Below are 23,189 nucleotides of genomic sequence, written 5' to 3'. Positions count from 1 at the left end.
TAAGTGTGAATCTTCAGAGGAAATCTTATGGCGCTTCTGCCTTGTGAGTGCTAAGCGAGTGCTGTACCGCTGAGCTATCTTTAGCCTCTACTTGCTTGGTTCCTTATAAAAAGCCGTATGTGTTGACCAAAGGTCACGTAGAAAACGTAATTTCAGCCATTTGGGAGGTAGAGTCGTGAGGCTCAGGAATTCAAGGTCATTCTCAAGTGTACTGAGTCCTCTACCTGTGGGGCAAGTGGACGGCGCCACCAGACAGAAGAACTGGTAAGGATGAGTGAGCCCAGACCCTGGAATTGAGAGCCAGAAGGATGAGGCCACTCATTGCCTGCTCTCTGCTCTGGAACAAGTAACCAAGACAGACTATTGAAGGCCATGGCAGTTAGTCTCTTAGCATAAAAACCTGGAGTGCTCCATGCTTATAAGGTACCTGGATAGGTCCTTTTCTGGGCATTCCTTCCCAGAAAAGGGATTTAATCCCTGGTTCACCTTGAATAGGGTGTATGCGTTCACATCCACCATTAAAGCAGTTTGAGCAAGGACAAAACAAACCAACTCTTCGTCAGGGATTGCTGTGGAGGGGAGGCCTTGTCATAAAGAGCTGAAATCTCCTGGAGACGGCCTTCTCTCTCCCAGCTCCTCCCAACTCTCCCTGAACTCACTTGGGACCAAACCGAGTTCTACCCCGGACCTGGGCTCTGCCTTCCAGTTCCTGCCTGGCGTGCCCTAAGGGGAGCTTGGATAAAGGACCCCCATCAGTATCCCAGTGGCGCCTAGGTACACAGGAGACTGGGAACCACAGATATCAGCCTCCATCCCGCTGAGGACCCTCGTTACAGACTGTGGTTTGCCTCCCCCGAGCAGGCATGCTGGCCATGGCATGGGGCCAGGCACCCCAACAGGAAGGCAAGATGCACCCCAGTTTATCTGATAAAAACAAAAAACTCCCAAAATCCTGTCACCCAGTTAAGTTTTAATATATGTTCTGTTTGTTTTTTCCACCATCGCCTGCAGAATGTTCCTATAACATCTCTCTACCTCTACACTGTGGTAAGTGTGTAAAACAGTTTCCAGTGATCTCTACCTTCTGGTGCTGGTGCCTGGTGTAACACGCTGGCTCCTTGAATGTGATTTGGGCACTATTGACTCCCAACAGTTGGGGTACAGCGGAAATGATGGAGCAGTCCTGTCTCAGTCTTGGGAGAATCAGGAATTTAAAGTCATCCTCAGCAGAATATCTTGTTTGAGACCAGCCTGAACTACATCAGAACCTAACTCTTTTTTTTTTTTTTTTTTTGAGACAGGGTTTCTCTGTGTAGCCCTGGCTGTCCTAGAACTCACTCTGTAGACCAGGCTGGCCTCGAACTCAGCCTCTTCCTTTCAAGTGCTGGGATTAAAGCCATGTGCCACCATGCCTGGCTAGAACCTAACTTAAAATAAACAGAAGGGAGAGATGGCTTGTTCTTGCAGAGGACTTGGTTTTAGTTCCCAGCACCCAAATGGTGACTCTAAGCCTCCCCAACGCTAGCTCCAGGGGATCTGACTCCCTCTTCTGACCTCTGCAGACACCAGGCACTCACATGGTGTACATACCTACACACAGGTTAACACTCAATACATTAAAAAAAATTAGTCAAAAAAAGCAAATAATAGCAACCTTTTTTTTTCTTTATTAAATCTGACAGCTACTTTATAAACGCTTTGAGCACACATTCCCGATGAGGTCCACGCACAGTCCTTTTGGGTTTAGTTGCACACAATCCACAGTTCTAGCCTCCAACACCTTGCCTTGCAGTGGCTGCTCGCCCGCTGGCTGCAACGTCGTCCGGGTGCAGGAGGCTCGCGCTCCTCCACGTGCGCTCGGAGCGCTCTTCCCACTGCGCTTGCGCAGAAGCGGCGCGGGAAACCCTGCGCTGCAGAGCCTGAGGGCGGGCGAGGAGGTGGCCGCGGGGCAGATGACGGCTGCTGACCATCCTGCGTTTGGGAGAGATGAAGAAGCGGCGCTGCTCCTGGAGAGGACTCATCACCGGCACGATCCGCGCTGGCTGCTGCCCGTGTCCCCTCACGTCTGCATGGCCTGCGCGTTGGAACTGCTGCCGGAGCCCGGAGTGTCGGTGCGACCTAAACCCTCCCTCCTCCTCAAGGACCTGGCGCGGCCATTTCCCTCACCCTCCTCAGCAAGCCAGCTTCTCTGAACCAGGCACTCTTTTCCTGAAATGAAGCCCAAACCGGACCCCGCTTCCTCAGGCTCGCCCTTCTCCCAGCCGCCGCGGCCATTGCTGCCCCCCACCCTATCCTCTTCGCCCTACCCTCCTGCGTCTCTGCCTGTCGCCTGCTGAGTCTCTAGTGAGCCTGTCCCTAGGTGCAGAGTCTAGAGGAGCCCCGGGATACCTCCAGGGCTCAGAGCCGCACACTCCACTCTCTGTTCCCTGCTCCCCACCAACCCTTCTGTTTGCTTTCCTCCATCTCTAGGTATTGAGCCCCAGCTCAGCTCCTCTGCTCCACTCCCTTTTAGCTCTAGTGAGTGGGCAGGGAAGGAGGAGACTGTTTTTAGTCTTTGTGATGTCGGGAATGACAGGCAGAGGTTCCTGGCAGGCAGAAGTGGGGTGCATGGGAAGTCATTTTTGATAAACAGAATTCTCTACATTTGCCTTAGCAGAGTTGCTTGTTTGGAGATCTCACTAGATAGCTATCCCAGAGTAGCCTTGGCCTCACAGAGATCCACCTGCCTCTGCCTCCCGAATGCTGGGATTAGAGGCTCACATTACCATGCCTACTGGTCCCTTCTCTCTTGTTTGTTTGTTTGTTTATTTATTTATTTATTTATTTTTCTAGACAGGGTTTCTTTGTGTACCCCTGGCTGTCCTGGAAATCACTCTGTAGACCAGGCTGGCCTCGAACTCAGAAATCTGCCTGCCTCTGCCTCCCAAGTGCTGGGATTAAAGGCTGCGCCACCACTGCCCAGCCCCCTCTCTCTTTTTGATCTGATTCTGTCTTGAACATTTTTGCAGAGACCGTACTGGAGACTGACCAGTGTGAGGGTCTGTGCTTACCCTGAATGGAAGGATATGTGTTCTCTGCCTACGGCTGAGGCTCATGAAGGGTTCCCAAGATCATTCCTGGTTTTGATTGTATTGCCAGCTTCTTGGGCTGAAATGTGTTGGTGTCACACACTTAGGAGATAGAGGCAGGGTGATTAATTCAAAGCCAGGCTCAACTACATAGTGAGTTTGAGGCCAGCCTGGGCTACATACATGGGACAAAAAAAAAAGTGTCCCTCCTCCAAACGTATAGGTGAAAAAGAGTGATTTGTAAACACAGTGCTATGTAAATGTAAACTACAAAGTCAGTTTCTGTATACGTCTGTACAAATGCACGAATCTCCTGGTATAAATGGTGTCTATCCTCCCCGCAGGGAGGATGGCTGGCTCACAGTTTAGAGTGACTGTGCTAGTACTCTTGTTATATTTGGGAACTACAGTTTGGGTTCAGAGTGAGCCTGCCTTGGTTACTGTTGAAAGTTTCTCTTCATTCACTCAAAGCTGGTGCGCAAGAAACATGTGGTGTTCTGCTTCCAAGATGCGCTGGTGAGGCACACCTCCTTGGTCACTCAGCTGGTAGCTCAGGACCAGAGAGTCTGCATCCATTTTGTACGCGTGCTTTTTGGTGAGATCCAAAGGGGGAACTGGCGTGAACTGTGCGCGTGCGTGCGCGGCGGAGCGTAGGTTTTAACCCGGGAGGACTTGGAAAGATGACTTAGATGTCTTGTATCACTGAGGCAGTTTACTAACAAGTTGTTTGGTTATAATCATAGCAATATGGGCCCCCTCCCCTTTCTAAGCTGCATGAATCATTTTATGGTAACTGCCCTTATCAGCTCTAAGAGGCTAGTGAAGGTGGAAAGGCCTGGAATGGAGTCGGCTCGCCTTGGTTGTGATACCAATCAAGTCATTGTCCTTCTCCTTCCTTAATTTCTTCAGGTATAAAGTGAGGTGGCTCCCTCTTTGATTACAGTGTATAGTGGGCCTCGCCCTAGTGGGGAGGATGGATAACCTCGTAGGGAGGATGGATAACATGCTCTGAGTGCTCCTCCATGTGGAGGCTTTCCAGGTTTACCAACTGCTGACCAGTGGGAGCCAGGATGACCTTAGGAGAAAACCAAGACTGCCAAATGTATTGTTAACCCTAGATGGGTCACAGACTCCAGGGCATACAGTCTGCTTGCCGTGAACTCTCATCATTTAAAACTGTCATCATTTAAAAGTTAGACTGAACGCTGAGAACTCTAGGTGTGGTTGAGATCAGAACTGAGCAAGGGCAGTGTTTCAAACGGCTGGGTTTAGAATTATCCTTGCCTTTGTAAAACTGTATGCACTGAGACCGCACTGCTAATCATCCTATTCTTGCCTCCCTCTGCTCCAAGGACTGTTAAACAGTGTGGAAGATGGGAGTATGGCAGACCTCTGTATTGAAGGTAAGTGTTCCTGCTGAAGCTGTGTACCTACCATTCAAACTGGGGACTGTCAGCCTGAATTGTAGCCCTGGCTACTGAGGTGTTAGTGAAATTGCCCACTTAGGAACGTAGGAGGGAGCTCAATGAGTTGATAACTGATTCTGTTTCTTCTCAGGCATCACCTCTTTGCTAAGTACTGCGTTAAGCATTAGGGGTATGTAGATGCTAGGATGTGGCCAGGCTCACTAGGAGTTTACAGTCTGCAGAGGACACTGGTTGGTAAATTAGTGGGGGTCGATGAGCGATGAGGAATGGATGATGGGCTGGGCATAGAGGCGTGTGCCGTGAATCCCAGCATTCTGTGGCAGAGGCAGGAGGATGTCTGTGAGTTGGAGGCCAGCCTGGTCTACATATTGAGTTTCAGGACAGCCAGGAATACATAGAGAGGCCCTGTCTTTAAAAAAGAAAAGAAAGGTAGCTGGAGAGATGGCTTAGTGATTAAGAACACTGACTGTTTTTCCAGAGGTCTTGAGTTCAATTCCCAGCACCCACAAGGTGGCTTACAACCATCTGTAATGGGATCCGATGTCCTCTTCTGGTGTGTCTGAAGACAGCAACGGTGTGCTTATATACAATAAATAAATAAACAAATCTTTAGAAACAAGCAAACAAACAAGGCATTGTCAACAAACACTTTTTGTTTTTGAGCCATGTGTGGTGCTCATGGCTATAATCTCAGGATTTGGGAGGTGGAGGCAGAAGGATCAGGAGTTCAAGGCCAATCTTGGCTACCTACCAAGTTTGAAGCCAACAGACAAAGAAACTGGGCTGGAGAGATAGCTTAGGGATTAAGTGCCCATATTGCCCATGCAGAGAATTTGGGATCAGTTCCAGCACCTAGTAATGATTCACAACCATTTAAAATTTTAGAAGAAGCCGGGCATAGTGGTGCACACCTTTAATCCCAGCACTTGGGAGGCAGAGGCAGGCTGATTTCTGAGTTCAAGGCCAGCCTGGTCTACAGAGTGAGTTCCAGGACAGCCAGGGCTACACAGAGAAACCCTGTCTTGAAAAACAAAATAATAAAAAATAATAAAAAAATAAAATTGTAGAAGAAATTTAATTCCAGTTCCAGAGACTCGAGTGGCCTCTTCTGACCTCTGCAGGCCCTAGGGATGCATGTGGAACATATTACATACATGCAATCAGTTACTCATATACATTAAAAGAAACGCAAGCCAAACATACAATATTTCAGCAACACAATTATTTTCAAAAAATATATTTCATATAAATTTCTTCTAAAATTTTAAAATTCAGTGTTTCTCGTTTTAAAACATTATTTGTGTGTGCATGTATGTGCCCTATGCTTTCAGGAGCTGGAGTTCTAGATGGTTGTGAGTTCTCCGGTGTTGGTGGTACCAAACTCTGGTTCTCTGGAAGAGTAATAAGAGCTCCTAATTGCTTAGTCCTCTCTCTAGTCATTTGTTTGTTTGTTTGTTTGTTTACTTGGCTTTTTGAGACAGGGTCTCTCTACATAGCCATGGCCGGCCTCGACGTATAGAGATCCCCCGTGCTTGGTGGGTTAGGCATTCGGTCCTAACAGTAACGAGTTCAGCCTTCAGGAGGAGAAGTCCATGTTTAGCCCATACATAGCCTCCAAGTCTTCCACCACAACCACACTGTAAATGTGTCTATTAAACGAACCCCGGGTGGTTCAGGAAAGGGGAGGATGGATGCCCACATGCCATTCTGTCCCCTTGAGTGTTCAGAGCCTCCTTTGTAGCAGATGCTCCTCAGGAAACATTCATGTGACAGTTGTTCCCGTTCTGAAGGTGCCCCACCCCACTGCTTGCCTGTCAGCTGATTGACTTATTTTGTCTTTCCCAAGTTTGTGAACGTCCCATAAATCAATGTGATCGGTAGCATCCCATAAATCAATGGGATTGGTGTCATTTCTGACCATCTCTGTACAGGCTACATATCTGGATAAATATGTATTACTTGAAGTTTTGACTTCTGGAGGAAGTTCCTTCCTTCCTTCCTTCCTTCCCTCCCTCCCTCCCTCCCTCCCTCCCTCCCTCCCTCCCTCCCTCCCTCCCTCCCTCCCTCCCTCCCTCCTTCCTTCCTTCCTTCCTTCCTTCCTTCCTTCCTTCCTCTTTCCTTCCTTCTTCCTTTTTTATTCTTTCTTCCTTCCTTTCCTTTTTTATTCTTTTTTCCCCCCGCCCGAGACAGGGTTTCACTGTATATCCCTGGCTGTCCTAGAACTCACTCTGTAGACCAGGCTGGCCTCGAACTCAGAAATCTGCCTGCCTCTGCCTCCCAAGTGCTGGGATTAAAGGTGTGCGCCACCACCGCCTGGCTTCCTTTTTATTCTTCCTTCTTTCCTTCCTTCCTTCCTTCCTCCCTCCCTCCCTTCCTTTCTTTCTTCCTTTCTTTCTCCCTCCCTCTCTCTTGTGTTTCCTCCCTTCCTTTCTTCCTCTTTCCACCCCCTTTTTGAAACAAGCTTTTGTGAAGCCCTCACTGACCTTGGATTTATAGCCAAGGATGTCTTTGAACTTCTGATCCCACCTCATGCTGGGATTATAGACAGGGATTGTCACCACACCCAGTTTTATGGGATTCTGAAAACTGAACCTAGGGCTTCGTGTATACTGGGCATTCATTTCACCAAGCGAGCCACATTCCCAGCCTTACTGGGGGATATTTACTCATGGCTGCCCTTGCGGCGGTTCACTTTTAGCTGGTGCCAGTGTAATGGCCAGACCACTGTCAGAGCCCCGAGGATGCCTTGGGAGGCACTAGAGGGAGGTTAAACGGTGCAAGGAGGACTCCCGCATCTCCCTTGCTCCTGCTCGCTTCCTGCTGCTCTCTGGGTCATCTCACTGCCCCCCCCCAAATTTTTCTTTCTTAGTATAAGATGTGAGTATATTGCTGAAGTTCTCTTAGTACAGCTACTATGAAGCCAGGGTTTGGCTGGTGAGATGGCTCAGCGGGTAGGAGCACTTGACTGCTCTTCCGAAGGTCCTGAGTTCAAGTCCCAGCAATCACATGGTGGCTCACAACCACCCATAATGAGATCTGGTGCCCTTTTCTGGTGCGTCTGAAGACAGCTACAGTGTACTTATATATAATAACAAATCTTAAAGAAGAAGAAGAAAAAAAAGAAGCCAGGGTTTGAAACACTTTCTATTGCCTGCTTTTTTTCTTCCTTGGAGTTTGCGCCTTTATATTTGAGAAAAATGTAATTATTTTTACTACATATTTTATGTTTTTATATATTTTACATATTATTTATCACAATAAATAATATGTAATAAATAACCATATATTATATATTATACATATTATTTATATATTACATTACAACCATAATTATCTTGAGATAATTATAAGTTGAGTTCCTGTGCTAATTATTAACATAATATCTCGCAGCTTCAAATCTGTTTTGCTGCACAATTATTGAGACGTATCTGCTATCATTTTTGAAAAGTACAGACTGATTAGAAAAGCCGCAATATCGATGTACAGCAATATACTCACATCTTATATTAAGAAAAATGTTTTGGGGGGGCAGTGAGATGACCCAGAGAGTAAGGACAGGTGCTATCAAAGTCTAATACCCTGAGTTCAATTCCTAGGACTCACGTAATGGAGGAAGAAAACTGACTCAAAGGTTAACCTACACGCATGCGCGCACGCGCACACACACAAATATATATAAAATGTTTTAAAATGCAAACATATATAAATAAGTACATGTATAAGAAAATTTAAATAAAATATACTTTGATATACGTATATATGCCTACTTTTTTCATATTTAAGAATTGTTCACATAAAGTATGTGGGCCCAGATGTGGTGATAAATGCCTCTAATTCCAGAATATGAGGAGGTAGAACCAGGCAGACCAAGGGTTCAAGATCAAACTCGCCTACATAATGGGTTCAAGGCCAGCCTGGACTACATCAGACCTTGTCTCAAAGCAAACAATAAATAAATAAAAAATAAAGATACTCAGGCTTAGAGACACTTACTTAATTGGTCTAGAATGGGACTTGAAATATTAACATTTTCATCTCTCTTTCTTCCTTCTTTCCTTCCTTCCTTCCTTCCTTCCTTCCTTCCTTCCTTCCTTCCTTCCTTCCTTTCTTCCTTCTTTTTCTGTGGCCTTGGGGGTTGAATCCAGGATATGAAGCATGATAAGCAGTCACTCCTCCGTAACTATGCCTCAGTCCCGTATTAGTATGTTTTTGAAGCTCTTTAAAGCCTCAGTGGTTCTAGGGTGTAGCCTGAGATGCTAATATAAAACAATGAAGATGGGTACATGTACTTTAATGAGGGAGAGATATTATTTGCAAGAAGCAAATTACTGCCATGCTGGTAGTTTGAGTAGGTGTGCGGTTGTCTTCCGGGTTGTAATGCTGTTGCATCTCTTCAGTCCTTGTCCAGCTCACTACTCAGCCGAATATGGAACAGACCGTCTGTTGCCTAATGAATGAGTGCCACAGAGAGGTGAGTGTATAGCTGAGGGGTCCCGAGACCCCTCAGAACCCCCCGATTCTGTCAGAGCTAAGCTGGTCCTCTTTGCATAGATGGAAAATTAAACTCTAGAGAGTTGCTGAAGGTCCCACAGTTGGTGACAGAGTCTATACGGTTCTGAGGATCTAGCACACTGTACACTGTACAATGTCCACTTTCAGAGACCCGAGTTCTACTTCTGTGCACAAAGCCTCATCTTCTCTGTGTAGCCATCCCATGCCCCATTCTTGGGACTTCTATTTACACGACTTCTTTCTTTCTTTCTTCTTTCTTTCTTTCTTTCTTTCTTTCTTTCTTTCTTTCTTTCTTTCTTTCTCTCTCTCTCTCTCTCTCTCTCTCTCTCTCTCTCTCTCTTTCTTTCTTTCTTTCTTTCAAGATTTATTTATTTATTATATGTAAGTAGCTGACTTCAGACACTCCAGAAGAGGGCGTCAGATCCCATTACAGATGGCTGTGAGCCACCATGTGGTTGCTGGGATTTGAGCTCAGGACCTTTGGAAGAGCAGCCAGTGCTCTTAACCACTGAGCCATCTCTCCAGCCCTAGAACATATTTCTTTGATGAATTTTTTTTTTTGCTTCTTTTTTTTTGATTTATTCTTTTTTTAAAAAAATATTTTTTTATTACGTATTTTCCTCAATTACATTTCCAATGCTATCCCAAAAGTCCCCCATATCCTCCCCCCCCACTCCCCTGCCCACCCATTCCCACTTTTTGGCCCTGGCGTTCCCCTGTACTGGGGCATATAAAGTTTGCAAGTCCAATGGGCCTCTCTGTCCAGTGATGGCCGACTAGGCCATCTTTTGATACATATGCAGCTAGAGTCAAGAGCTCCGGGGTACTGGTTAGTTCATAATGTTATTGCACCTACAGGGTTGCAGATCTCTTTAGCTCCTTGGATACTTTCTCTAGCTCCTCCATTGGGGGCCCTGTGATCCATCCAATAGCTGACTGTGAGCATCCAGTCACTTATGTGTTTGCTAGGCCCCGGCCTAGTCTCACAAGAGACAGCTATATCAGGGTCCTTTCAGCAAATGCTTGCTAGTGTATGCAATGGTGTCATCGTTTGGAGGCTAATTATGGGATGGATCCCTGGATATGGCAGTCTCTAGATGGTCCATCCTTTTGTCTCAGCTCCAAACTTTGTCTTCTTTGATGAATTTATAAAGGAAAAAAGATTCGCGTCTGAGTTTGGTATTTTTGCTTGGTTCTGAGTTGTGTGTATGACTTGGTATTAGTATCTGAAGTCAATCTGTACAGTGTGTATAACATGCTCTCTTTATTATGTTAAAAGCCAGTTAAACCATCTTTTGTATTATGCCTAAGATTGAGGAATAATATCAAAACTGCTTTTTGTTTTGGAGATGTAGCCTTGACTGGCCTAGAACTCATGGAGATCTGCCCACCTCTGCCTTTTGAATGTGGGATCAAAGGTGCATACCCCCATGCCCAGCTTAGGATCATTTTCTATTTATTTATTTTAAAGATTTATTTATTTTTATTATATGTAAGTACACTGCAGCTGTCTTCAGACACTCCAGAAGAGGGCGCCAGATCTCGTTACGGATGGTTGTGAGCCACCATGTGGTTGCTGGGATTTGAACCTCGGACCTTCGGAAGAGCAGTCGGGTGCTCTTACCTACTGAGCCATCTCACCAGCCCTATTTTTATTTATTTTATAATATTTATTTAGGAAGACACATGTTCACATTAATCTAATTAAGAGCAATATTTAATTATACATTGTATTTAAATTATCATAAATTATTTTATATGTGATTAATAGATTAAATTTCTGATTATATTAGCTATCCATTACGATGCTGCCATTAATCTTTTTCGATCACTTGCTCAATATATTACAGGCTGTGAGGTGATTTGCATGCAACGTCTTTTTCTTCCTTTTTATTTTTCTTTTTGAGATAGGGTCTCCATATATAGTCCAGGCACTAAGCTTTTGATTCTCTTGCCTCAACGTTTCAAAGACTAGCATTATACCCAGCTTATATGAAACATCTCTTTAAATTTAAATTTTATTTTATGCATATGGTTTTTTTTTTTTTTTTGTCTGCATGTATGTCTGTGTAGCGCATGCATGCCTGGTGCCCTCAGAGGACAGTGTTGGATCCCTTGGAGCTGGAGTTCTAGATAGTTGTGAGCTGCCATGTGGGTGCTGAGAAACAAACATGGGTCTCTTGGAAGAGCGGTCAGTGCTCATAACCACTGAGCCATCTCTCAGCCCCTCCCCCCCTTTTTTAATAGTTTAATGTATTTTAATAGCAAACTTACAGGAACAGCACAGAAGACCGACAACATTAAAAACATGTACTTGTATGTAGGATAACTCAGTTAGAAAAGTATAGTGAATGGATGGAATCTACTGTGTGATAAAAATGCTACAAACACCATTTAGTTGCCGTCAATAAGAAATTTACTTATTTAAAAAAAAATCCAAATGCTGGCATTGTCCAGAAAATTTTAACAGGTTTATTTATAATTGTTATAAAGTGGAGCTGTTGAAATGTGGTCACTGAAGCATTTTGCTTGCATTAATGCTTTACATCTTGCATTTATATTAAAAATTCACACACAAGTGAACGTGGAGAAACGCCAATGCCGGATTCTGTCCCCCATGTCTCCACTCGCAATCGTATACTTAGGTACCTTTGACCCCATGGAAAAAATATCTAACATTCAGAAATACGGATAAAAAATTTTTGAGAATGAAATGTTTCCCCTCATAGTGGACTCTTAAGCACGTTCTCCGCGTGTGCGGTGTGCTAGCTGGATATCTTTTGGCATAATTGTTACATGTTTGGCATGGACAGCACACAGATTGGTATCTTCAAAAAGGCCAACCAGATAGGCCTCACTTGCCTCCTGCAAAGCACCAATAGCTGCACTCTGGAAGCTCAGATCTGTTTTGAAGTCCTGAGCAATTTCTCGCACCAGATGCTGAAAGGGGAGCTTGCGGATCAGAAGTTCAGTGGACTTCTCCTCCTCCTTCGGCTGGAGCTCGGCAAGTGAGAGGCAGCGGTGCGGCGAAGGCTGCGAACACCCCCTCTTCCCTTTTTTTGAGAATCTTATTAGTAGACCAGGTTGGCCTGGAACTCAGAGATCCCACACCTCTGCCTCCTGAGTACTGGGATCAAAGGCGTGCAGTGCCAAGTCTGGCTGATGTACAATACCTTATCCAGGCTCATCAACAAACGTAAGGGAGTGGTATTCTTATTTTCCACTGGAAGAGTCTATGCAGTAGAGAAGGCCACTCTTCCTGTAAATCACAAAACATAGTTCTTGTCCCACAGAATGCGTAACAATAAGAACCGAGCATGGTGGTGCAACCTATAGTCCCCAGCCTCAGCTATGTAGAGAATTTAGGCTAGCCTGGGCAAGATGAGATCTCAAAAAAACCAAACTGAAAAGATTCACATTTAACATAATCAGGAAAATTATGTTTATTCAAACCATGTGACATTCGCCCATCAGGCTGAGGGTGCAGTTTAGAGGCAGAGGGAGGTCTTGTGTTCAAACCCAAGCACTCCATCCACACAAAGTTAATATTCAATAGTGGTAGCTAAAATATGTATGTGCATACATTTAGAGTCAGTGTTTTATCTTTATGAGGGTTCCAACTTTTATCTTCCAGTGTCTAGTTCTTAGAGAGGCAAAACATGCTCTGTGTGTGTGTGTGTGTGTGTGTGTGTGTGTGTGTGTGTGTGTGTAGATTGAACACAGGATCTCAAACATGCTAGGCAAGTGCTCAACCACCAAGCTACGCCCCAATCCCAATATGCTACTATGAACACAGTGTAACCGCCATGTACTAAGCTAGGACCTGAGGCCATAGAGAGGAATCTGGCTTGCTCCCTTTCCCCAGCAGTTCCCAGGTGAATGGAGGAGAGGGAGACTTAGCTAAGGCTACCTGCGGTGACAGACATGCATAATGGGCGCTACCTGGGTAGGGCGAGATCTGCACGGGAGAGAGGGCAGCTGTGATTCTGACTGGGCACATGTTCACTTCCTGTAGCTGTGTAACCTGCCCTCCATGGGAGGCAGCCTGGCCACCACGACTCTCCTTGGCAAGCTGGTGGACGCCATTCCTGGTTTGGCGGATGAGCTTGTAGTGGAGCACGGTGAGTTTCCTGTGGAGGGGGCGGCTCCTACCCTTTCCAGCTTTGGTCACATTGCCACCTGGGCGTCCTAGTCACTTAACTCTTCTTCATATTTGCAGAATGTGCCCCATGTTGGTCACTTTGAACCAATGCACCAGCTGCCTCTGGTCTTGGGCTTTTTGTCGTTGTTGTCGTTGTTGTTTTGTTGAGACAGGGTCTCACTACATAGTCCAGCCTGGCCTGGAACTCACAGTTTCCCCTCAGTATACTGAGTACTGGAATTAAAGGCATATACTGCAATGTGTGGCTCTTTCCTCCCCTTTAATATAAATGAGTTAAGGGCTTATTGCGACCTTCCTTTTGGGTGAAAAGACGAATTAACTCTGGGACTCAGAGCACCTTTGCATCTTATATATGTAATGTAGAGTGTTTGTATGTGTGCAGGTGTGTGGGTACAAGCCACAGAGAGTTTGTGGAGTTCAGAGAACATCTCATGGGAGTCATTTTCTCCTGCCACCTTGCGGGATCCAGAGATGAAACTCAGGTTGTTAGGTTTTCAGGCAAACTTCTTTCCCGGATGAGCAAGGTTTCACAAACCTTGAAGCACTTTAAAAAATAAAAAATCAGTGAAATGTAAATATATACTTCCCAGAGGACTGACCGTTAACTTTGTTTTGTTTTGTTTGTTTTGTTTTTTGCTTTTTTTCATACTTTTTTAAAAAAAGATTTATTTACTATTATAAGTACACTGTAGCTGTGTTCAGACACACCAGAAGAGGGCATCGGATCTCATTATAGATGGTTGCTCATTATAGATGGTTGTGAGCCACCATGTGGTTACTGGGATTTGAACTCAGGACCTTCGGAAGAACAGTCAATGCTCTTAACCACTGAGCCATCTCTTCAGCCCCTGTTTGTTTGTTTTTGAGACAGGGTTTCTCTCTGTAGCCCTGGCTAATCTGGAACTTTCTCTGGAGTCCAGGCTGGCCTCAAACTCAGAGATTTACCTGCCTCTGCCTCCCATGTGCTGGTATTAACAGTATACACCACCACCGTCTGCCTACCCTTTAAGTTTTGACTTTCTCTTTTGGTCTTTAGGAAACATTTCTTGTAGGTGATTTGGGAATTCACTACTATCTCACTGACATGATAGTTTGGATTTTTATTTTTCTAAAAGAAACGTATCTATGTCACAATTTGTTTATATACATGCCTGCATGAATATACAGGTGCTCAAAAAGGCCTGAGGGAGCGACATATCCCTGGGAGCTGGAGTTATAAAGTGGTTGTGAGCACCTTGTTGTGGGTGCTGGGACCTGAACCCAGGTCTTCTGCAAGAGCAGTAAGTGCTCTTTGCACTGAGCCATTTCTCTAGGCCCTAGTTTGGAGTTTTATACGGTAACTCATGTAACATTTCTTGGTTGTTGCTGAGAGATGGTTTGATGGCTAAGAGGACTGACATTCAGTTCCTAGTATCCACAACTGCCTGTGGTTCTGTATCTGGCACCCTCTTCTGTCCTTCATGGGCACCTGCCATCTGCATTCACACGCACAAACCCACCCACAGACACATTAAAAATAAAACGTAACTCGGGTGGCAGTGGCAGGTAGATTCTGTGTTTGAGAGAAACCCTGATTTAGGGGTGGGGGGGGGCAGGAAGACCAAAGCCAACCAAACAGTAAAAGACTTCTTGGTTGTTTTCTTTTCTTTTCTTTTCCTTTCCTTTTTGTTTTTGTTTTTGAGACAGGGTTTCTCTGTGTAGCCCTGGCTGACCTGGAACTCACTTTGTAGATCAGGCTGGCCTCGAACTCAGAAATCCGCCTGCCTCTGCCTCCCTAGTGCTGGGATTAAATGCGTGCGCCACCACACCCGGCTTTGATTGTTTTCTGAACAGGCAATTTGATGGAACATCTGTTGAGGGGCTTGGTTTACCCCAATGAGGGGGTACAGGCTTCCATCTGTTACCTCTATGGGAAGCTCTACTCCTCGCCCATGGCCGCTGAGATGCTTTCCAGCCATTTCCGGGAGAAGCTGTGCGCCCTCTTCCTTTCCACCTTGGACAGCGCCCAGACAAAGGACCTACAGATCAACTGCTTGGGTAAGACAGTGTGTTAGAGAGTAAAGGCTGTTGCAGGTGGGGCAGAGGTTTGCTGCATTGGAGAGGGCCGATTGGGAGAAGAAGATGGAGGAAATAGAAGTCTTTTTGCTTTGGGTCTTCGCTGCCTGAACTTGCTGCCAATGTGAATTGTCATACTACACAGTTTTCTCCTATAGAGTCTCTTCTCTAGTCAGAAAAATCTGACCTCTTCTGGCCTCCAGGGTAAAGTCTGGGTTCCCTGCTTGTGTGTGTGTGTGTGTGTGTGTGTGTGTGTGTGTCTATGTCTCAGTATATAACCTAGGCTTGCCTTCAGCCCTGTCTTCCAGACCTGTGCCACCATGCCTGGCTGTTGAAGGGTTTTAGGAGCTTCAGGTCTCTTGCTTTGCTCCTTACGTGAATGCTCACAGCATGGTGGAGGCTTCTGAGTCGTGAGCTGTATTTTATCATCTCTGTCGGTGCCTGTGGTTGGGCTGTTCCCCCGCTCCAGCTTTCATTTTTCAGACAGTGTGGACTGACACTGTGAGAGGTGACTGAGAGGAGCCACGGGGAAACATGATCTACTGTGTCAAACACAGCTTCTTTTCACAGTCTCGGCCAGTGGTCTCAACCGTCCTAACACCACAATCCTTTAATACAGTTCCTCATGTTGTGCTGACTCCCAAACATAAAATAATTTCATTGATACTTCAGAACTAACTATGAACCATAACACAAACATATGCTATGCAGATATACGTATGCAGATATATATCTGATATGTGACCCCTGTGAAAGGGGTCATGACTTGCAGGTTGAGAACTGCTGGTCTGTGCACACAGTCTAGCCACTCAAGGAGTACTAATTCTGAGCAAGGCTGTGTGCTGGACTCTTGAGTCAGCAACTCCTATCCTGTAGGAACTCACAGGCCACATGGAGGACAGCCATGGCCAGCTAGAGTACAGTGTGGTGTCCTGACAGAGAGATGCAGGAGGGATGAGAGGACAGAGGACAAGAGAGGCTGCCTAGAGGAAAAGATGCTAAGACTGAGGCCTGAAGTATGAGAGGGTGTTGGAGGGAGGAGGAGGGGCGGGGGAGGTAACGTGGGCAAAGGCACCAGGAGTGAGGCAGCCTCAGAGTGTGGTACCTGGGACAGGGCAGTGCCGGAGGGAGAGCACACTAGTGTAATGTGGGTGTTAGCCTTGGCTGTATGTCCATGTATCACACCCATGAAGCTCCTGCAGAGGCCAGAAGAGGGTATCAGCTCCCCTCGAAATGTGGTTACAGGTGGCCACTGTGAGAGGTACAGATGGCCACTGTCGGCGGTGGCGCCCCTGAGTTGGTGGACCTGGGCTGGTTGAGAAAGCCAGCCGAGCAAGCCAGGAAGCAGCTTTCCTACACGGTTCCCAGCCCTGTCTCTGCTTGAGTCCCTGCCCTGACTTTCCTCACTGGTGGACTCTGACATGGAAATATAAGATGATAAGCCTTTCCTCCCCAAGTTGTTTCTGTTCATTGTTTTATCGCAGCAATAGGAAACTAGCCCAGGACACTACTGAATTCCTGGACTCCTGGGCCTTCTAGTTTGTAGGTTCTCCTCAGCCTTGTGGGAGGAAGGTGGGCTGCAGGAGGGAAACTGATGCCTAAGAGTTCTAACCACACTTCATGTTTACAGAGACTGACCAAGTCTCTCAGGTGATGTCTGTCTGCCGTCTGTTGAGAATGCTGATGCTCTTCTGACCTCCCTCAACCCCTCTGCCTAGGTTTACTAAGGCAGCTTCTGAAGTACGATCTCTTCGTGTCGCTGATCATGAACAAGTCTGTGCCAGTAGAAGGTGCTGAGAGAGAGACCTCACTACCTCTGGTGCTCAAAAAGGTAGTGGTGGGCCAGGGCTTGTAGCTCAGCTGTAGAGCCTGTGCTTAGCATGCGAGGCAGGAGGGTCAGGAATGCCAGGTTATCTGGGCCACATGAAGTCCTGTCTCAAAACAACTATAGCAGTAAAGTAAAAAGGGTAGGGAAAAAAAATTAAAGCACAGAGCAAAACCAACCAACCGAGTTTTGACGGGACAGACATTTTGGTGGTGGGAAGACCTTTGCATTTAGAGCGGTCTGACCTGCGTCCTTGCCTTGCTTTTCCCTCTTCTCGTCTCTCTGTGTGGCCTGGAGTTTGATGATCTGCTGAGCAGACTCACCGGACCGAGTGTTTAGTTATACAGCAGCGACTTCTTACACGGAAAGGCTACAAAGCAAAAGGGAAAAGGGGAAAAGGGACACCAGACACAAGATTCTAGAACCCTCTCCAAGTGGGGTCTCGTAGGGCGTTACAGCTCCCCCAACAGGCCACTGGGAAAACAGATGGAAAGTCTTTATGCCCTCCTCTGGAGTTTTGGCTAGAGCAGGGTGCTCAGGAAGGTACCCCTTGCCTCCCACACACTGAGGGTCCAGCTCCTGGAAGGAAAGCAGGGGCGCATCATATACATTGTTAACATAGTCTAGTTGTCGCTGATCTCATAGGTCTTGGCAGGAGTAGCGACCCTCCCCACCCCCCAAAAAAAAACCATATCCAGCCACAGTTGAACTGTGTAGACAGCAACCTCTCCAAGAGCAAGAGCTTTGGGCTGGTTCTAGACACACACAGAAAAGGGACAAAGCAAAGGGATCTGCTCTCCTGGTGTCATGTGACCGTGGCAGATATTTTGTTACCGAATTCTGAATCCCTGTGTTCGAGCTGGGTGTCCCCGATGGATGCCACGGTGAGGCCTTCAGCCTGTTCTCACCTGTGCTGTTCAGAGACCGCTTTCCATAATCTATAGTTCTCCCCGTGCCTGGTACCATGAAGTTTGGGATCTGGGATGATTTAGGCTTCTGCCCCGAGGCACGTAGGCTGGGTGCCCTGGTCTTCTCAGTGGCGTGATTGGGAACTTCTTGCTGCTTCTCCAGTTTCTCCTATCCAGAGATGAGATCCTGCAGGTGGCCAGCTCCCACTGTATAACGGCAGTGCTGGTCCATTCCCTGGCGAAGCATGCTGTTGCCTTCATTCACGCTGACATCCCAGGTATGGGAATCCTCTGACCTTCTTCTTTGGGGACTCCAGAGTTCTGCCCAGAGCCTCGAGGTTGTGGCGGTGGTGGCAGCAGTGGAGGCAGTGGTGGCAGCTTTATCAGTTAACTTTGATACCATACCAGAGGGTGGGATCAGCGGTATATAGAGTAGGCTTGCTAACGTCTGATGGACTTGAACAGGTTGTTACTGACACTTGTCATAGACCTTTGGGGAGTGGCAGAAAGACCTGAGACAAGGAGGGCACATGTACATTAAAAAAACAAAACACCAAAAACAAAAAAAAAAAAAAACAAAAAAAAACAAACAAAAAAACAAAAAAAAAAAAACAAAAACAAAACAAAAAAGCCGGGCTATGGTGGCGCGTGCCTTTAATCCCAGCACTTGGGAGGCAGAGGCAGGCGGATTTCTGAGTTCGAGGCCAGCCTGGTCTACAGAGTGAGTTCCAGGACAGCCAGAGCTACACAGAGAAAACCTGCCTCGAAAAACAAAACAAAACAAACAAACAAAAAAGGAGTGCAAAGTTTTGTCTAGGAGTGTTGCGGAGCCTGAGGACATTAGCCTTGTGATGGATGTTGGTGTCACTCACGCCGGCCCTCTTCTTGTTAGTTTACCTTTTGTGGTCTGTGTTGTAGAAATTACTTAAATCCCAGCCCCCCCCCCCCCCCGTTTTTTACCCCGCCTTCGTTTCTAAGTTCCCGGATGAAAGACACATCGCCTTTGTATTTTTAATAAACCTTAGTCAGCACACTAGCTGGGCAGTTGCCTATCCCCTCCCCCTATACTGTTAGACTCTACTTTCCTATGGATGACCCCAAGTTATGAGTTACTATTTACGACTAGTTACTATTCCATCTGGGCTGTTTTTAACTCCAGTTGGGCAGCCCACAGGGCTATGCTGTCTTGATCCTTAACCCATGGCAGCTTCGCCTTCCTCCTCTCCTGCACTCTCTTTGTCCTCATGGTCAGGTCAGGGTCTCAGACCCAGGGCCTTGCCAGTGCCCAGCAGGCAGGCACTCTGTCATGGAGCTGTATCTCCAGCCCATTATTGGTTTATAGGTTAGGACATTGACTTTTTTTTTTCCTAGAGAAAACACAAATGTATGTGCATGGAGCCCCTGTGTGTCACCCGCCCTCCCCCCCCCCCCCCACTGCTCTGTCCAGTCCTCTGGTCGCTGACGCTGTGCCTGGGCCACGCCATGTCCTTCCTGCTGACTCGCGATCCCTCGCTGGCAGCTCAGGGCTCCACCCTGGTGTCTGTGAGGGGGTCTGGATCTCTCCCATGATCCCTCGCTCGCTCTCGCCATCCCGCTTGCACTCCCGTGTGTGTGTGTGTGTGTGTGTGTGTGTGTGTGTGTGTGTGTGTGTGAGCCCTGCCCAAGAGGGCTCCATCCTACCCCATGCCTGGGGCGGCCCAGGCGGGGACGCAGAGACAGACAGACCCCAAGTCTGTCAGGCAGTCAGAGTCTGAGTTCGCCTGTCTCTCAGTCTCTCCTCCTACCCCCTGACCGCCCGAGTATGTGCTCCGCGGTACTCAGCAGACCAGTGTGGGCATATACATCCTCTTGGTAGAGGAGGCAGGAGAATGTGGGATGTACACAGTTTTGAGGGGCTGTAGATGATGACTGGGGAGAATTAAGGTTCAGAGAAGGGAGGGGATGTTCCAAAGCCACAGGGCTAGTCCTCTGCAGAGAGGTGCCATGTGGCCAAGACTGAATCTCAGTGCTCTTTGTTCCTGAGTTGTGCTGAGGTGATGTCTGCCTGGGTTTGAAAACCCAACGTTTCAGTCTCTGCCAAGCAGAAATGGCCTTCATTGTTACTGCGGCTTCTTCTGGTATTCCGTTTCCCTATCTCCTTAAAAAAGAAAAAACACCTTTGTGGCCCCGAGGACACTTTGAAGGTTTATCTGAGTTGTCAGTTTCTGATGGAGAAGGATGTGTGAACAGAGAAAAGGAGACAGAACTGATAGAGTGGAAGCCCTCGAGTCAGTTTACGGGCCATGATCTCCAGCCACCACTCACTGTTTTCTCCTCTCCCCGGCCAGAGTTCCTCTTTGAGCATCTCTCGTCCTCCAGCGAAATCCTTGTCTGGTCCAGCTACAACTGCCTGATACTCCTGGCAGAAGAACCGCTCTTCTTTTCAAAGTGTCACACAGTGTATGGTTGGTAGTATGGACAGAACTTTAAGGTTGGGTAGCAGCCTCAGAGGCTGTGGAGGGGTGGGCATGCACTTTAGGTCATGGAGCTAGAACGATGCCATGTGTAAACATCTCTATCCTTGTGGTTCTGGTGAGACTCTTCATCAAGCAGGGCCGTTCTCATTAGCCACTAAATGAACTCTAGCCTCTCATTAAGCAATTTCAAACAGATGCAGTCCTTTGTATGCCCTGGATATCTGCCTATCCTAGTTAGTCTCAAGGCCTTTCTAGTTCTTCCTTTCAGTGTCTTGAAACAGTTCTTTTTCCTTCCATACCAATGGTCTTTATTTGGGATCCGCAAAACTACATCTGGGTTTTTAGACTCCAAATAGTCAATATTTATCTCTGCCTTTGAGTGTTGGGATTAAAGGCTTGCACCCCCCACTACTCAGCTGTTGCTGTTTTTTGAGACAGGCTTTCTCTGTGTATCCCTGGCTGTCCTGGAACTCACTCTGTAGACCAGGCTGGCCTCCAACACAGAGATCCTCCTGCCTCAGCGTACACCACCACCACCCATCTGATTTTTGTGTTCTATGCTTCTTGTCTGTGCTGGGTACCAAACTGGGACCAAGAAGTTAAATATATGTATGTATGTATGTATATATATATGTATATATATATATATATATATATATATATATATATATCTCATGGTCTCTGATCCTGAGAGAGGTGTGAACAGGCAATTTTAATACAAGTTAATTCAAGATTTTCTAAACAGAAGCAAAAGGAGCTTAGCAGAGGTTCACAGCTCTTCCTGGATGGAGATGCAGGGCTTTCTGGAGAAGCAGAGGCTGGAGCTAATTCTTCGAGGAGGAAGGGAGGTGTTAAGCGGGAAAGATGTGACATAATCAGTAGGTGGTCAAAAATATCCCGTGTGTCTCGCGTGGGTCTGTGCAGGATGTTGGAGGACCGAGTGAAAGATGAGGCCTGCCCTTGAAAATGTCACGGCTGAACATCTGCAGCTAGTGCTTGAACTCAAGGCTTTAGCATGCTAGGCAGGCACGCTGCAACTGAGCAGTAGCCATAGTCCCAGTCTCATGGCATCAGTTCAGGAGTTCAGCCTCGTCGGGGTCATTTCACAAGGGTCCCGTAGCTCATAGGTGCTTTTTAGAGTGTGTCACCTCTCCTGGGTGGTTCATGAAGAACCACAGAACACTGATCCCTTGTCTGTGGCGTGTTATCCTGAGGTAGGGATCGAGGCAGTGGTCAGGAGCCTACAGGGCAGCCAGCAGATGACCAACACCGAACTGCATACTCAGGGACTGCTGCTCTTCAAAGAAATTCTGACTCGGTAAGCCAAGGCGTGCGGGTGGGACTGGTGAAGGAGAGGTGAAGTTATTTCTGGTGAGGCCGGGGTGAGTCATTCATTTTTTTTCTCCCCTACCGTGTCATAGGCAGCCAGAGGAGATCAGGCTGTTCACAAGCTCAGCTCTGTGTAGAGATGCCAGCCATGCCCTCCAGGAGGCCGTGAGCAGCCCTGTGTTAGATGTGGCTGCTGAAGCACTGAGGGCCATTTCAGCTTTTCTGAGGTGAGAGGCTCACCTGAGTGTACCTATTGACCCGTGGAGGCCAGGGAGTTCCTTGGGGTGTGTTCTTGTGTCACTGTCATCATTAGTATTTAGGGTTAGCGTTGTTTTGTTGAGACTGGGTCACATAATATATAGCCCAGGCTGACCTAGAACTCACGATGTAGCCCAAGTTGGCCTCTAACAGTAGTTTTCTGTTCTTTATTTCCAAGTGCGAAGATTAGGCATGAGCCTCAGATTTCTCTATGTAGCCCTGGCTGTCCTAGACCTCACGATGAACTCACAGAGATCCCCTTGACTCTGCCTCCTGAGTGCTGGGATTAAAGGCCTACATAACCAAGTCCAGCTTCTGTTTGTTTCTGAGTTTCTGAGGCAAGGTCTGGTGTAGTCCAGACTGGTCTCAAAACTGCTGTGCACCCGACAATGACCTTGAATCCCTTAGCATCCTGCCTCAGCCTTCTGAGTTCTGGGACATACCAGCCTGCGCCACCTCACTCAGCTAACTTTGGTTTTTGAAGCCATATTTTCTGATTCTCATTCTCTCAGCAGCTGCCCCCCACCATGCTGCCCCCCCACCCAGCCCTCTCTTCTACTTTCCAAGGTTAGTTAGGCTGTAACTTTATTTTTACATTGTAAAGGTTGTTAATATTTATAGTTTCTTCCTTCCTTATATTTAAGCCTTTGTGATTCAACTTCAGGGTGGTTCTAAAATTTGAAACAAAAAAAAATTAACATTTACATGACAATAACTTGAGTCTATCTTTTTTTGTGGTTCCCTGGATCTGCATCTCTAAATCTGGAGCATGAATCCCAGGGTAGATGCAATGAGTAAACCCGCCACCCCCTGTAGTGCCAGAGGCAGGGTAAACGTGAACAAGCAGCCACAGCCGGGCTCCTTGCGCAGGCCTGTGCTGCAAGAGGCAGGTGGTGGCATTTGAGTCCTGTGAGGAGGGCTGAGGGAATGCAGGTGGAAGAGAGACAGGGTTGGAAGATGCAGGCAGGAAAGCATTGACTTCCCGAGGGTGCTGCAGTTACTTCAGTTAGCAGGTTACAGGAAGGGGCAGCCTTGCTGTGCAACAGCTGTTTGGTCAGGGTTGTGGAGAGAGCTGGGGAGGGATGGGAGAGAGTCGTTAATGTGTGCACGGTGGTGAGGGACTTGACTCATCCCCCAGTGTGTTTACTGACTCTGTGCTCCATCTGAGGTAAGCGGGGTCAGAAGCTCT

General features: G+C 47.0%; 1 protein-coding gene across 1 annotated transcript in view; it reads left to right on the top strand.

The window, feature by feature from the left end:
- Window positions 1-1,937: 1,937 nt before the first annotated feature.
- The window catches only part of Mei1 (meiotic double-stranded break formation protein 1), a 59,631-nt gene continuing 38,379 nt past the window's right edge, over window positions 1,938-23,189 (top strand). The window contains exons 1-11 of the mRNA XM_021183647.2: window positions 1,938-2,111; window positions 3,540-3,663; window positions 4,421-4,471; window positions 8,893-8,966; window positions 13,023-13,128; window positions 15,003-15,206; window positions 16,943-17,055; window positions 18,121-18,235; window positions 20,285-20,401; window positions 21,632-21,731; window positions 21,835-21,969. Coding sequence (XP_021039306.1) covers window positions 1,953-2,111; window positions 3,540-3,663; window positions 4,421-4,471; window positions 8,893-8,966; window positions 13,023-13,128; window positions 15,003-15,206; window positions 16,943-17,055; window positions 18,121-18,235; window positions 20,285-20,401; window positions 21,632-21,731; window positions 21,835-21,969 — 1,298 coding nt within the window. The 5' untranslated portion in view covers window positions 1,938-1,952. The remainder of the gene's footprint in view (window positions 2,112-3,539; window positions 3,664-4,420; window positions 4,472-8,892; window positions 8,967-13,022; window positions 13,129-15,002; window positions 15,207-16,942; window positions 17,056-18,120; window positions 18,236-20,284; window positions 20,402-21,631; window positions 21,732-21,834; window positions 21,970-23,189) is intronic.

This window comes from Mus caroli, unplaced genomic scaffold, assembly GCF_978045245.1.
Source record: "Mus caroli unplaced genomic scaffold, Mus_caroli_1 scaffold_16, whole genome shotgun sequence".
Classification (NCBI taxonomy): domain Eukaryota; kingdom Metazoa; phylum Chordata; class Mammalia; order Rodentia; family Muridae; genus Mus; species Mus caroli.
This window is presented reverse-complemented; position numbering and strand designations above follow the sequence as displayed.